Source organism: Sebastes fasciatus, chromosome 14 (assembly GCF_043250625.1).
Source record: "Sebastes fasciatus isolate fSebFas1 chromosome 14, fSebFas1.pri, whole genome shotgun sequence".
Lineage (NCBI taxonomy): Eukaryota > Metazoa > Chordata > Actinopteri > Perciformes > Sebastidae > Sebastes > Sebastes fasciatus.
Genome location: NC_133808.1, coordinates 21,202,417 through 21,218,301, shown reverse-complemented (window position 1 = coordinate 21,218,301; position 15,885 = coordinate 21,202,417). Strand labels below are relative to the sequence as shown.

The 15,885-nt window shown below is 37.9% G+C and overlaps 1 protein-coding gene across 2 annotated transcripts in view; it reads left to right on the top strand.

The window, feature by feature from the left end:
* Window positions 1–3,324: 3,324 nt before the first annotated feature.
* cps1 (carbamoyl-phosphate synthase 1, mitochondrial) overlaps window positions 3,325–15,885 on the top strand; it is a 53,771-nt gene continuing 41,210 nt past the window's right edge. The window contains exons 1-18 of one of the 2 annotated variants that reach the window (XM_074659622.1): window positions 3,325–3,513; window positions 3,611–3,692; window positions 4,706–4,815; window positions 5,059–5,203; window positions 5,786–5,875; window positions 5,977–6,033; window positions 6,119–6,211; window positions 6,349–6,438; window positions 7,365–7,493; window positions 7,859–7,965; window positions 8,359–8,500; window positions 8,753–8,830; window positions 9,732–9,830; window positions 10,186–10,281; window positions 11,472–11,661; window positions 11,905–12,062; window positions 13,155–13,283; window positions 15,360–15,504. In XM_074659622.1, the coding sequence (XP_074515723.1) occupies window positions 4,745–4,815; window positions 5,059–5,203; window positions 5,786–5,875; window positions 5,977–6,033; window positions 6,119–6,211; window positions 6,349–6,438; window positions 7,365–7,493; window positions 7,859–7,965; window positions 8,359–8,500; window positions 8,753–8,830; window positions 9,732–9,830; window positions 10,186–10,281; window positions 11,472–11,661; window positions 11,905–12,062; window positions 13,155–13,283; window positions 15,360–15,504 (1,819 nt within the window). In that variant the 5' untranslated portion in view covers window positions 3,325–3,513; window positions 3,611–3,692; window positions 4,706–4,744. Of the gene's footprint in view, window positions 3,693–4,705; window positions 4,816–5,058; window positions 5,204–5,785; window positions 5,876–5,976; window positions 6,034–6,118; window positions 6,212–6,348; window positions 6,439–7,364; window positions 7,494–7,858; window positions 7,966–8,358; window positions 8,501–8,752; window positions 8,831–9,731; window positions 9,831–10,185; window positions 10,282–11,471; window positions 11,662–11,904; window positions 12,063–13,154; window positions 13,284–15,359; window positions 15,505–15,885 lie in introns of both variants that reach the window. The other variant, XM_074659621.1, reaches the window with a different exon arrangement.

Below are 15,885 nucleotides of genomic sequence, written 5' to 3'. Positions count from 1 at the left end.
AGAGTTTATAATAGTGTAAGTAGGAAGCCTGGGATGATAGCCTAAAGGCTTCATATGATAAGCTTTGGGTATTAATAATCATATTACACAGTTTTAAAGGTCAAAATGTGTGGAGATAAAGTATATTTTGCAGATAGTGTATGTGTGTTCAATCCTCACTACAACTCTGCTGCTGTTGCGTCTTTTACAAAAAAAGTTTTTGAATTATGTCTAGGATTGGGAGACAATGGAGACACAATTGTTTCATCTTTGTTTATACTTTATTCTACTGCAGGAAATCACTCTTGTTTTAACATATGTGTTAACATATTCCCCCATCACTCAGCACTGGTGGGTGTCTTGCAAACCCCCCCCCAAGAATGGAAATAATATCAATGGGCAAATGACTGGATTTGTATTTCTTACGTTTGTTTTCCTGCAAAGGTATAAAGTGGCATCAAATGTTGAATATTATCTAGTATATGTGGTCACATAAGATCCCAAAAAGTCCAAAAAAAATGCATGTCATGGGCAGCACTATAAACCTAATAAAAACTTACATTGCTGCAGGACATAATAGTAGTAACAATCATCATGATCAATCTGGTTAAACAGCCTGGACTTCATTGTATCCCATTTATTTAGACAAATATCAGTGGTGGAAGAAGCACTCAGATCTTTTACTAAAGTAAAAGTACAAATAGCACAGTCTAAAAATACTCCATTACAAGTTCAGTATGTTACTTACGTAAAAGTACAGAGGTATTATCAGCAATATGTACTGAAAGTATCAAAAGTAAAAGTACTCATTATGCAGAACGGCTCCTTTTAAAGTTAGATATGCTTATAGAATATTATATTATTCTGTTTTTATCACTAACACATACATTTTAATGTTGTCGTCCTTGAATTTGGGGTCAATTAAAATACTTTATATACTACTGGGTGGGCTAGTAGTACATCACTGCATCATATCACAAAAGCATATCATACTGTATGTTTTTGTATGTATAAAGTATTAGCTAAATTAATGTAGTGGAGTAAAAAGTACAATATTTCCATCTGAGATATAGTGGAGTAGAAGAATAGAGTAGCAGAAAATGGAAATACTTAAGCAACAAGTACCTCAAAATTGTACTTAAGTACAGTTCTTTAGTAAATTATACACAGACACATAAGGACCCATTACAGTTTGACTGGTTTAGTATCTGTTATATTTAACCTGGTTGGTGACCTTCAGTTCAGTCTTTTGTTCAACAAAAAATACTTCTGCAAATGTTGTAGTTTGTTGGAGCATAAACACATTAATGATAAGAATAATGGTACTTAGCAGAGAATAAATACTTTGTAGTGTAAATGCAGATATATCCTTCACTTTTATGCAACACTTCCTACGTGACATAAACATACAAATGTAGACTTCAGTGTAGGTGTCGTGTGAACTGCAAAGCCATTATAGCTTCTGCCGCACACGCTGGCATTTAAACGATACGAGAGGCCTCTCAGTTGTAACTATAACTCATATATATATGGAGCTGCACTTTAACCTATGTAGCAAGCGCACTACTACAAGACTATTAACTGACTACAAATCCCTCTGAACCTTGTTAGCACACGTTACCACTGGATGTCACCAGTGCTCCACAGATCTACTGAACAGGAGGAGACAGACTGAATTTAGACAAAAGGGAAGTTAAAAAAAGGGGTTTTAAACAAATGCAGAAGACCTACACAAAACTACCAAAATCAGAAGTGAATGGGTGGGTAATGAGCTTAAATGTATATGAATTCAGTGACATAAGTTCAACAGAGAGCACATGTGTAATTTCTGGAGTGTGGGGGTATTTCCTGATCCACAGAAGTCCTATTACTCACACCCACTTTGTTCAGACTGCTGAACCCAGCAGAGTGGCAGTCAGGCAGCCTTCTCCACAGAGGACCGGTCTTGCAGTGATCAGCAAATACACGCAGCACTCTAATCCCACCGCCATGCAGCCTGTTCGTGGTCAGTGTGCCTTTTCTTTTGCAGGCAACTGGCTTCAGAAAAAAAGAGTTTGTTGCACTGAAAGCACAACACACAAGTTTGATGCAAGCAAGGTGCACTCATTGTCATTTGGCATGCACTTTCTTTTAGTTCCTTTTCAATGTCCTATGTAAGCTGTAATTAATATTTCCTCATGTGTGGTAATTTTTAAATAAGTAGTCAATGTAGCACTTTTTCTACAGCATCAGATAGAAACAGGATGAAAGACAGCAGTTTAAATGAAGGAGAATGTGAACATTTTCTTCAAAAAGGCACAGTTTTTTCCCCTGTTTAAAAAAAATATTTAATACAGACAAAATACTAATTTCTCTAACGCAAATGGCGATTTTTAGGTTGTAGCGGGCTCAGTTTTAAAGCTAGAGTGAAGATACTGGTATCATATGAATGTAGAAAACCTAAGGAATCCATCGGTATCGTGTAATACTAGCGTGTCGTGAAAGAGCGTAAATAAAGCTTAGAACTTAGGTTACATTTTGTGGAGGGAAAACTGGCAGGGCCATTTTCAAAGGAGTACCTTGACCTCTGACCTCAAGATATGTGAATGAAAATAGGTTCTACGGGTACCCACGAGTCTCCCCTTTATATACTAGCCCACTTTATGATAATCACATGAGGCAAGTCATAGTCAAGTCAGCACACTGACACAATGACAGCTCTTGTTATCTGTTGGGCTTTAGTTTACCATTTTATAATTTGAGCATATTTGTTATGCTAAATGCAGTACCTGTGAGGGTTTCTGGACAATATTTGTCATTGTTTTGTGTTGTTAATTTATTCCCAATAATAAATATATACATACACTTGCATAAAGCAAGCATTATTTGCCCACTCCCATATTGATAAGAGTGTTAAATACTTGACAAATATCCCTTTAAGGTACATTTTGAACAGATTAAAAATGTGTGATTAATTTGCAATTAATCACAATTAAATATTTTAATCGATTAACAGCCCTAAATATAACCTCAGAAAAAGAGAAAAAAAGAAAACACACAGACAAAATAAAAATAAAAATAAATAAATAAATAACAAGACAAAAATTAAGTTATTTGAAGTTTCAAGACAGCTTTTATAATGGTGCTCAAATTAAATACAAAAAAACACAGCTAAAATAAATGTTTATCTAATACAAATAAACTAGTAGGCCTACTATAACTATGGATAACCTATATAACAATTTTATGAGTTAATGTATTGGTACACCAGAAAGAGTTAAACTTGTTTGGCCTGCAAAACGCTTCATTGCTCTCATCTACTATCATGTGTAGTGTTTCGAAATGTTAAACAGGTGTGAATCCCAGTTCATCCCTCGTTTAACACAGAGTCAGCGTTTTTCCTGTCGACCAATCAGAACGCTGTGCGCTTCGTGCGTTGAGGAAAACAACATTCTCTGTAACGGCACGAGGGAGCAGCCCCAAAAAACTCACCCGAAACTGTCTCCCAAACAAAACTCACACGTAGCCTAGAGTTGTACAGTTTTGTTAGACAGTGTAAATATTTTATCCTTTTTATTTCGGCAAACTTCTCACTCACGTCGGTGCTACTTAATTGAAGCTATAACATGACAAAAATCCTGTTGGCCAACAGCGTCATTAAAACTCTGAGACAAGTTGGCAGAAGAGCAGGAAACACGTGGCTGAGACAAACTACTCAACTTTTTAGTGTCAAGGTAAGAAAATGATTTAAGAGTGAAAAAACTGTTCGTTTTGAGTGGAAAATGCAAGAAAGAAAAATGTTCAAGACTTCCTCAGAAGTGCTGCCCAAAGGAGCCTTTCTGGATGTCATTGCTGAATCCGGTAGAAAAATCTATAAATTCTGCGATTTCTTGCCTTTACACAAATATACAAACATATAACAGGTACTTACAGCAGTTTTTCAAAAACAGCAAGAGCTACTCCTATATTCGGCATAGATTTAGCACAACAAAAAGTTATCATTTTAATGCAATTCAACCTTTGTGCTACCAGTTATAGTTAAATCACTATGCGTTAGAAACAGCATGGTGGGCTGCAGGTAGCAGCGTGAAGCAGATGGAAAAGTTGTAATTGTATTGTTAGAAGTTCTCTCTGGTGGTTTTTCATTACGCCGAATTGATAGGAGCTCACATATGATTCAATAAGATGTATTAAGTTACTTGTCTGACCTATTTGCATGTGCTGTTATGAAAGACTGCAGTAAATTGCTGGATTTTGAATGCAGTTTGGTATGGGGTCAGACAAGTAAAGCTTACTGCATATTAACTCACAAAACACAACATCTGACTTTCTCTTCACCTCACTTTCACAGAATGTAACTGTATATCAATATGTAAGCATGTTATATATATATATATATATATATCTGTAATGTATTTGAGTCTTTAATAAGAGAGGAAAAGTGTACTAATTTGTCCTGGTTCTTGTGATGGGCACTGGCTAAAAATCACACAGCACACATACACACAGAAGAGAAGAACAGATTTGTCAGTCTCAGCATTCACAGCACAATTCACATTGTCCTGCACTTTCAGCATGAAGTCCCAGAGTCTCACTGGCTGCCATCACTCCTAAACTCAAAAGTCTTCCAACACATCTATTTCAAACTTTTGCCTTTGGTCTTTCCAAACTTGCTTCATATAAAGAGAATGCATTATTCTTGTGGGAGATTTATCTTGTCATCTGCCTGCTCTCTTTTAACTCCCAGGCCCAGACGGCCCACCTGGTCTTGGAGGATGGCACCAGGATGAAAGGATTTTCCTTTGGGCATGATGCCTCTGTAGCTGGGGAACTCGTCTTCAATACTGGCCTGGTGGGGTAAGAAGGAAGGAGACATGCTGATAAGTGGAACTACGTTAGATTTAAGACAAAAGTGTGCACTTAATACGAATACTAAAATATCAACCATGCTTTGAGATTGACTACCTTGCATCTTAAGTGTAGTATTCATTTAGTTTTACAAGACAAAGTTACACTGCACTTTCTCTCTTCGTAGATGTTGATGACATGATGTGCTTCATCATCACCGCATCATGATATCCTGCTGTTTCCCTGCTTTAGGTACCCTGAGGCCCTGACTGACCCCAGCTACAGAGGTCAGATCCTGACCCTGACCTACCCTATTGTGGGAAACTATGGGATACCCAACAGCGAGGAGCTGGACGAACTGGGCCTGAGAAAAAATTTGGAGTCAGACCGCATCCAGGTAGGAAACCCAGCGGTTTCACGATACCCAGAGGATGAACCCCACTGACTTTTGTGATGGATTTACTTTTCCTCTTCTCTAGCGTCACCGTGAGGTTCACATTTGTGGGTTTTAACGTGAAATGTCTCAACAACTATTGGCTGGATTGCCATGAAATGTGGACATTAAACTATGGTGGTTTACATCATAAATAGCATTGTCATTGTTAGCATGTTGTCATGCTGACATTTAGCTCAAAGCACTGCTTAGTACAGCCTCACAGAGCTACAGCGTGGCTTTAGACTCTTGATCTTGTTATGATCGACTCATTTTAATTCATTTTGTAGGCAAAATGCTAAAACTTCCCTGGTTTCAGTTTGTCAGTTGTAAATATTTTCTAGTTTTCTTAAAGGTTGAATATATTCCAAATACAGATGTGGACTCACATGCTTGGTTGTGTTTATACTACACTGGGTGTCCATTTACAATGATGTGTTCACACATGTTAAACAACGCACCTATGCAGTTAATGGACTGAGCTACTCGGTGGCTTTTTATTTTGACCTTTTTTTTAAAGTTGGTGATGTGCTTTGGTGTTTCTAGGTATCTGGTCTTCTTGTTCAGGACTACAGTCACGAGTACAGCCACTGGAACTCTGTCAAGTCTTTGGGACAATGGCTACAAGAAGAGAAGGTTTGGATTCAAATGGACAAATATCTGGTGTAATGTCAGAGAGGAGAGTTTGACTCTGCTGCTGGTGAATTTACACATTTTACTTTCCCCCTTTTTAAAAGATTCCTGCACTGTTTGGAATAGACACCAGAATGCTGACCAAGATAATCAGAGATAAGGTACTGTAAATGCACAGGTCTGAACTGCTGCTTCTTTTACTTATAGATTGGTTGATTACTCACTGTCATTGTGAATCCTCCTCAGGGCACAGCTTTGGGGAAGATTGAATTTGATGGGCAGCCTGTTGAGATATCCGACCCCAACCAGAAAAACCTGATAGAAGAGGTCTCAACCAAGGTAACTGCTGCCAACTATTATATTTAACTTCCCCATTATACCAGATAGGCCTGGTACAATAGACCAACTCACATCAAATTTGTTTTCTGTCTACAAATGGTGTTGACCTCTCTTTTCTGTGTCCCTCCACCCTGCAGGAAACCAAAGTTTTTGGAAAAGGAAACCCAATAAAAGTGGTGGCTGTTGACTGTGGTATTAAACACAACATCATTCGCCTGCTGGTTAAGGTGAGGAAAAATAAGACGGGCTAAAAACATGCCATCGTTGTTGTTGAGTGTGCATCCTCATTAGTTTACACACTTAGAAATTATGTTTTTATGATATACAGAATGTCCTCTGCGCAAGTATAGAACGGAAGTCAACACATGTTTTCTGTAACCTGACCTAGAACATATGAGATGGTAATGTTAGGTCTAACAAGCTACAAAAATTGAAAAAAAAAACCATCCTGTAGTTTGTTTGTTTCATCCGGCTGTATCAGACAGCTTCTCTTATGTTTATGCTCCATTTGATGGTTTGTTGTTATTCATAGTGTTAATATTAGCTTGTAATTGGTTGTGATTGTAAGTCATGAAAAGCAGCCTGCAGGCTTTTATTACAGCAGTCTGTTTTGTCTGTTCAGAAAAAAATATTTTCCTTCCTTTATTTCCCTTTTATTGGTCTGTTGATGAGTTTCTGGCCGTCTGACCGTTCACATTTGCAGTAGCATTAGTAACCGCAATTTTTCACCTCTTGGTCCATAAAAAGCCATGGTGATGTTGCTATTTTAAGGAGGCTGAAGATAGTTTGTCGGACAAAATGAGCCATTTTCTTGCTCTAATTGTATCTAATATATATATACTAATATTATTATTGTTGAAGAACTTTGGAGTCTTTAGACTTTAGCAAACATATGTTATATTTAGTGAATGTATGGAGATTTTGTCTAGACAGATCAGATCTGTAACAGTTGGAGCATTCATTTAAGACATGGGTTTATTTGATGTCATTTACAATAACACCACATGTAACAGCTATGTTAACAACTAGAGGGATGAATTCTGAAGTGGTGTCAAATTTAGAGTTATTTTAGGTGTCTTCACATTAACATGACCATTAAGCAATACCATAAGATTACAGAGTCTCTGTATGCTCTATATGTCTCTATGTGCAGAGGGGTGCAGAGGTCCACCTCGTACCGTGGGATCAGGACTTGCAGATTCTAGAATACGACGGCCTATTCATCTCCAACGGACCAGGAGATCCGTCTCTGGCAAAGACACTCATCCACAATGTCCGCAAGGTAGGACATGGTGCTCTTTACATATTTCTGATTGTTTGTGCAACATTTGAGATTTAACCACAAAGAGTAGTAGTTATTTACAGTGCTGCATGTTGTAGTCTGCTTTGCTACAAAGACCCAGCTAGAATATCACACCCATAAGCAAGGATTTTACACTTAAGAGTAAATCTATTCTTTCTTTTACATATTATTTTCTTTCATATTGTTTCATATTATTTAGGGGCCTTGTTTACTCTTGAAGTTACAATATTGTAAAAAAAGTATACAGCTATCCACAACATTTCACATTTTTTATTTTCACGACTTAGATTATATTCCTGATCTACAGCGTACCTTAATAAAATATTTTTTTTTGTCCTGTGAAGGTGCTGGAGAGTGATCGTCCCCAGCCGGTGTTTGGGATCTGTATGGGCAACCAGATCACTGCTCTGGCTGCAGGAGCTCAGTCATATAAGCTACCTATGGGCAACAGGTGAACTCTTTAATAGATAAGCATAATTAAGGCACGATATGCTCACTCTTAAAGAATCCCCATAGAGATATAAATGTTCCCTGTAGACTTTTCTTGTTTACATTCAGTGTTACTCATCAAAACGCATTGTGTGTATCCTAACGTGTCAAGTACATTTCCTTCCTCATAAAACATTTGCAAAGCCGACATATTTTAATCCAGCATTGTTTACAACCACGTTTACTAGCTTGCGGTCTTCTTTTTCCCGGCCTTTGTGGGAGAATTGCAGCACATCTTTGTCTTGCCACCACCAGTTGATCAGTGTGACACCATTTGTAGGACTGTGTATCCTGTCACCTGGGTGCATCCAAAACAAATAAAAGAAGGAAATATGTGTTTTCTGTGGTTCCCCAGAGGCCAGAACCAGCCGGTGCTGAATGTGATGACGGGCCAGGCCTTCATTACGGCGCAGAACCACGGCTACGGCATAGACAGCGAGTCCCTGCCTCCAGGGTGGAGCCCGCTTTTCATCAACGCCAATGATGGCACCAATGAGGTTGATTTCACTCTGTGTGAAAGTCTTTTTCTGTTCTATGGGATAAAAAGCACCAGTTTCTCTTACAGACTAAATGTAGTCAAGCAAATAAGATATGCATATGGTAGAGTACAAAGTCTACAGACCTTGTAGTTCACAAAATAAAATTTTTACAAAAATAGACTCACCTGTTTCTGATATCCTAACAAATGAAATGGGGAATACTGTTGGCTTTATTTTACTTTTCTTACATCAACTCTGCATATTTTCCAGGGCATCATGCACAACACTAAGCCTGTTTTCACGGCCCAGTTCCACCCGGAGGCTAAAGGCGGTCCCACCGACACAGAGGTAATTAAAGACTTTGATAGTGCTGCATAAAGTACCTGAATGCTATACTAAAGTTAAGTAAAGCTATCCGTACAGTCGAAGTCCTCCATTGAAACAGGACTTGTGTAAACGTCTAAAGCAGCAATGCGGTTGCATTTGTTTATATGTATATTGTGTGGTATGTAAACCAGACATAGTGGTAAAAAGATAACAGGATATACTGTAAAGGCAGTTACTACATCACTGGCAGTGAAAAGTATACTCATCTGTGGTGCCTGATGTTTGACGGCATCAGAGCCACAGGTGTCCGTCCTGTTCCCTACAATAAAGCGTTGATGATTCTGTGCTACAGTTCTTGTCTCCCACATGACAGGCAAGGACTGTAGTTCAACTCCTGGTCAAAGTATGTTGTAACCTCTGTCATATTAAGGCAGAGTAATAAGACCTGTCCTCTCTACCAGAACATGCAGTTGACAGCTCTGCTGGAGAATTCTCGCCTTCCTCCTGGGTCTGTCTTTTGGGGGGCATCACAAAAATCTTGCACTGTGCCCATGACAAATCTTGTCCTTGACTGTCAGGGAAGTGCAATATGTTTTAAAACGATTCACTTATTATACTTTTACCTTCTATATAACTTAAAAAGAGTAACAGTTTGCAAGTCTGTCAACAAACAGTCAGTTGCAATTGCTAATTACCACAACTGGCTCATTCCAACTTTACTTGTTACTGTGGTAACTGATGCCACTCAATAGTTTATATACTGTAGGTACTAGATCATTTAACTATCCATTATACTGTACAGGGTTCAATGTTAATGTTTTTATTCACTTTCATGAGGCTAACAAAAACTCAGGCTCCTCCTTAAACTGTTAATATACTATTCAAGCTGTGGTTATATTTGTATTTTTCTTTGTCTCTACAGTTCCTCTTTGATGTCTTCATGTCCCTGATCAAGAAAGGAAAAGATGGCAATATAGTTTCAGCCATGCCGAAGAAACCCCCCACTCCTCCCAGAGCCAAGGTATAGTACTGGATGTCACACAGGTCCAGCAGGTTCACGTATACCTTTATGAACAGCATGTGTTTTTAGGTGTGTAAAAGGCTATCTGAGAATTTATCAAATAGGTCACTTTACAAGAAATACCAGGATGTAGTATTTTACAAGTTGCTGCATATAATCATTATAATGATTTATAGTGAAAAATAACAATTAAAAAGTTCATTAGTTCATTAGTTACGTGTCAAGGAGTTTCAGGGTCACCATGTTGAAGACAATGAATGTATTTATGTTTTATTGCAAATGTGCAGCTGCTGTTAGTTACTGCATGCACGCTGTTAACCATTGCATGTGTTCCCGTCTATTTGTGTAAATGCAGGTGTCAAAGGTGCTCATACTGGGTTCCGGTGGTCTGTCTATCGGTCAGGCTGGAGAGTTTGACTACTCTGGATCTCAGGCCATCAAGGCCTTGAAGGTAAGAGATAACAAATGTTAATCTGTGGCTGAAAGGTTCCCAAAAAATGGATCATACTATTTACCCCTCTTTTACTAAAAACGACAGTACCCTGCTGTTTTAGAAAATTACTGATTTTAAACATAAAAACAATTTATTTGAAAAGTTTTCTGTATGTGAAAACGAAGGGGCTTGGCGCTACATGACACTGACGGATGAGTTTGTTTTAATGTGTCTGCCAAGCCAAAAACTGTATTGAACTGATTGAATGGTTTTAGTCTTCTCATAGAAATTGTTGAGAATTACAAAAAAATAATTATTCAACATTTAGAACAGACCTTTTTTTTTTTTTTAAACCTTCAGAAGACGTTTTACACATAAACATATACAAATTTGAATAATTTGGTGTGCATACTGTATGGTAACCATGCTAGTCACTGGAAATAGTTTTCACGGAGGAGATTTTGACATGTCACAGTAGGAAAAGCACAGGTGTGAACAATAAAATTAGGGTGAAAAACATTGAAGTGCAAAGCTGCCTGACATTTCCATTTCCTATGTCTGATCTGAAAAGCTAGGAATTTAAATGTGAAAACAATAAACCTTTTTAATCTTAGTAGGTTGTTGTTTTAATAAACACTTGTTGCATTTAACATATTTTTTTATTCAGTTTGATTCTCCTAAATTCCCTCTGCTTAAACAGCCTGGGTTAAAACGTTTTAAGAAAATAAGTATTTCTGTGTTTAATAAGACATAACTAATGAATGGCCTAATTAGCTTACTAAAAAAATTATGATATTCTAATAATTGAACAATGTAAACACCCATAAACTTGGTGTTATGTAATCAGGTTATTTAAATAAAACACAATGACGTTGCTTTTAACAGTCCGTAACAGCGTTAGTATGTTAAGGTGTAACGTTGATGAACGGGAAGAACTTATTATTTTTTAATATCTTTTTTTATATTTATAAATGATCAAAGGGCCAGATTGAGGTTGTTAAAGGGCCGGATTTGGCCGCCAATTTAATAAGCCTGCTCTATTCTAACAAGTCAAAATGTCTGCTGTGAAAAAGGTCTATTGTCAAAAGTTGTATTTTAAGCAACAGAAATAAATGCCTGGCTGAACACATTTAAAATGAAAGATATGGATGTTATAAATGTGACAATGAGGACAGAATATAATTAACCTTGTGGACATGATGTTGTAGGAGGAAAACCTGAAGACGGTGCTCATGAACCCAAACATAGCCTCGGTTCAGACCAATGAAGTGGGCACCAAGCAGGCCGACTCTGTCTACTTCCTGCCGGTCACGCCACAATTTGTAACTGAAGTCATCAAGACTGAGCGTCCAGACGGCATCCTGCTCTCCATGGGTGGACAGACTGCACTCAACTGCGGTGAGACGTGTGCAACTGTTTGCGGCAATGTGTCGTAGAGTTCTGTGCAAGGCACTGCCAGGGTAGGAAATAACAAACACCAAAGGTATGAGAAGCTCATGTTACTGTAGGTCTCTATTCACTAAATGGCATATGCAATGCTCGGTGAGACTTTTTCCGCTTACTGGTTGAGTTAATGTTTTTTAGATTACCTGTATGTTTAACCGTGCATCTGTGTGGTTTGGTGTCTTGTGCGGTGTCCAGGAGTTGAGTTGTTCCAGAGTGGAGTCCTGGAGCAGTACGGGGTGAAGGTCCTAGGAACCCCGGTGGAGTCCATCATGGCCACAGAGGACAGACAACTGTTTGCTGACAAACTGATGGAGATTAATGAGAAGATTGCACCCAGTTTTGCTGTGGGGTCGGTAAGGATCCAATAACAAGAAAAAAAAGATCATCTTCTTTCTGTAAATTTTGTAAGACAAAGATGATATACATTCTGCATATGTAGTGTAGATGTATTCTGTATTTTTGTGTGTTTTAAACCCTTGTGCATTTCTTTAAAAAAAATTGCTTTGATGTCTTTAGAGGACAAAAATGTCCATGTCGGGGTTTATTTTTCAACAATGGCCGCTAACAGCGGGCCGGATGTGGTCTGCAGACAGCCAGTTGACAATTACTGCCTTAGAGACAAAAACGTCCCCCTTCCTAAAATGAATATAAAAACTATTTTACAAACATTAAGAGGGAAAATAAAACCAGAAAAAAAAATATAAAACATAGAATGCTTAATATAAAATGAAAGATAAAACCCATTAAATAATAATAAAATACAATAAAAACGTAATTCATAGAAGGCATAAATTAAGTAAAGTACATTAAATGTAAACAAACTAGCATGCACTGCTGCCCTTCTTTTTAAAAGAAGGGCAGCAGTGCATGCTAGTTTGTTTACATAATGCCACTGGGTTTTTTTTCTATGAAAAAAATTATATTAATTACTAGAGGGATTTTTATTTTTTATAGTTTGGGATATGTCAATGATTAGCAACAACATTGGTTTTGATGCACTTATTGCATCAAACTCTGCAGTGCTCCATATTACGGCAGCAATGCCCCCAGTGGAAACCAGGAACATTGTGTATTTATATGACAAACATGAGGAAATGGCTCAATTAGGTGGAAAATATTAAAAACTATAGTTTTGAAGCCAGGGCTCTAGATTGAAAGCCTGATATAATAGAATCCATGGTTTTATGCTGTAATGGCCGTGGGATCAAAAATAGTGTGTGTAATGGGTTTCTATGGGGGCATTTTTGTCCTTAGGGGCCTGAGTGTCTGTATTTTGGCTACACAGTTTTTTATAGAGTCATCCTTGCCAAATTTGATGCCATATGCATTATCACAGCCAAAATGATGAAACAATTTAAAAGCCAAAAATGTCCCTAGTGATGCCTGAGGGTTACGTGTTAAGTGAGCAGTGTAAATACAGTGTAATATTTGTGTTCATCTTTCAGGTACCTGATGCCTTGAAAGCAGCAGAGCAGATTGGCTACCCAGTGATGTTACGGTCAGCCTATGCCCTTGGTGGTCTGGGATCTGGTCTGTGTTCCAACAAAGAGAAGCTGGAGGAAACTGCCCACAAGGTCAGAATAAATGGTGCAGTGTAGTGCAATTATAATTCTTATTCTTTGTAATTTCTTTTCTTTACATATGATTGATCGTGCTGATCAAATCAGCAATTGAAGCATTTTACCCAGACTGTTACTGACAATCTTTTCTAGTTTATACCTTTACCCGTGTTTACAGCATTAACCTGCACAAAGATAAAAGCTTTGAAATTGTTTAGATGTGTTTCTTTGATGCTCTGCCAAGAAGGGAATAGTTTGCTGTTGCTTAGCAACATTCTTTTGTGCTCATCCGGTATCCAGCTCTATTATATACACTACTATTATAGTCTGACAGCTGAATTGGTTATAATCTGTGATCACAGGCTGCAACATGAACAGTTTGTGCCAGACTGTTTGATTGATGCATACTTGTTATGCCATGCTGTAAGTCCTGCTGCTTTCCCCGTTTTGCATTTAAAGTTATTTATTTTGTGTTTCATTTGGAAGTTTCAATAGCAAATGTTTCTGTGCCAGTTATGCTCAGCAGCTGTTTGACTGTTTTGTATGAAGCACAGAGCAAATATAGTTCACGAGGCTTTTGTCTGACCTTTGATAAAGATTCAAAGTGAAAACCCAAGGTACTTATTCCTTTAACCCTACTGTATGTCCTCAGCGTTATCAAAAAGAGTATTATATTTATTTCTATCCATTGCATGTGTAATTGTGCAAACTGTTAGTACACGTCCTTGTAACAGGTTACCACATTTTCGTTCCAAGTCTTAATAAATTAAAAAGATATCTGTTGTTACTTACCTTTATGAATTCAGACCAGTTGCACACCTTACTCTACATTGTAGGTGCAATTATATGTAGGGAAGCTGCAATCAAGTATATTATTATATAAAAAACAAATCACATTACACATTACACACAAAGGCCCAAACTACATGCACAAACAGGAGCTACACACATGCATTAATGACGAGATGTCAGAGCGAGAGGGCTGCCCATGGACAAGCGCCCCGAGCAGCTGGAGGTTTGGTGCCTTGCTCAGGGGCACCTTGGCAGTGCCCAAGAGGCAAACTGGCACCTCTCCAGCTACCAGTCCACACTTTGTAAATAATCAATGCAGGGACTTGACCAGCAACCCTCCGGTTCCCAAGCCAAGTCCCTACAGACTTAGCTACTGCCGCCCCAAAAAGAAGCATAGCCAGTAAGAAGAATAGTTAGTACAAAATCTATACCGGAATAGGCACAATAACAAAGTCAACACAATAACACTTGTGTGATTTGATGCTATTCAATACAGTGATCATGGAAAAAATACTACAGCATACTGGATGTAACTGAGGTTTAGAGTTTTTAATGAGACTGTGAGAGATCTTCGTTCAACTTTATTCTAATTATTGAGGATATAATTCATGGTGCAGGTGTATTAAATTGCATTATATTGTTAAGGAAGTTATTTGTCTCTCGGTTGTTTGCATGTGTTCAACCATCTATGTTTCCTTCATATGCAAAAATGTTCCCTTCCTTTGACAGTTGGTTTTACATTAAGATTCATGGAGGAGTTATATGTATGTAACATACAGTATCCTCCACTGGAAAGGAAAAAGTACAAAAAATATCAGTCAGGCAATGTATTTATTATGCTAAACCATTAGAAAAAATAGCTAATTAGTGTACATAACATCTAATTATTAATTATTTCTACTGAATGAGTAGTCATTGCCTCAATATATATCACCCAATCTGTTTTTAATGTTAATTTATGTGTAAAATCAATAACAGTGTGTCAATTAAAAATGTTTTTGAGTACATTCAGATAATGGCTCAAGATCAGTCAATGTGGGGGAGTGTTAAAACATGTTTACCGTACATCCCATATAGTTTTCATTGCAGTTATATAATGATAAAGCATTAAGCATTGGTAATAAGTATCAGTGCTTAAAATAACCGCCACTGATTGTAAAGTTTCCAATTGTTGAATTTACATTGCAGAGCTGTTGTATTGAATTATATTCATGTTATTGTGCCTACCAGCTGTGTAAATGCTAATTCTGACACACTGCATCTGAACTGATAACATTGTGTGTATATTGTGTACTGTAGGCTCTGGTTATGAGCAGTCAGATCCTGGTGGAGAAGTCTTTGATGGGCTGGAAGGAGGTGGAATATGAGGTGGTGAGAGACGTGGCCGATAACTGCGTCACCGTCTGCAACATGGAGAACTTCGACCCACTGGGCATTCACACAGGTATTAAAGCATGCACTACATACTGATGTGTTTGTCTTCAGACTGTCGTGCTCTGTTCTGTGCTATTGTTTACAGCGTCTCTGTTCTGCTGTGTTTGATTCAGTTTGTTTGCTGTTTGTATTCTGTTTATCTCATAAACACATACGTTCTCTCTCTCTGGGGAGGTTGCTTCAGGGTGAGCGGGTTTTCTTTTTGCTCTTTTCAATGCTAGCAGGTTGTTCATGGATGTTCAGGATGACGTAGATGTTTTAGTCCTTGTGTTATTTCTGTAGATCAATAAAAAAACATTAAGGGTCAATACTTGGGAGGAAAACTTTGGGTTTAGTTCAGTTCTCATAGCCAACATCCAGAACATGTAGAGACACTTGAAGTGCACCTAAG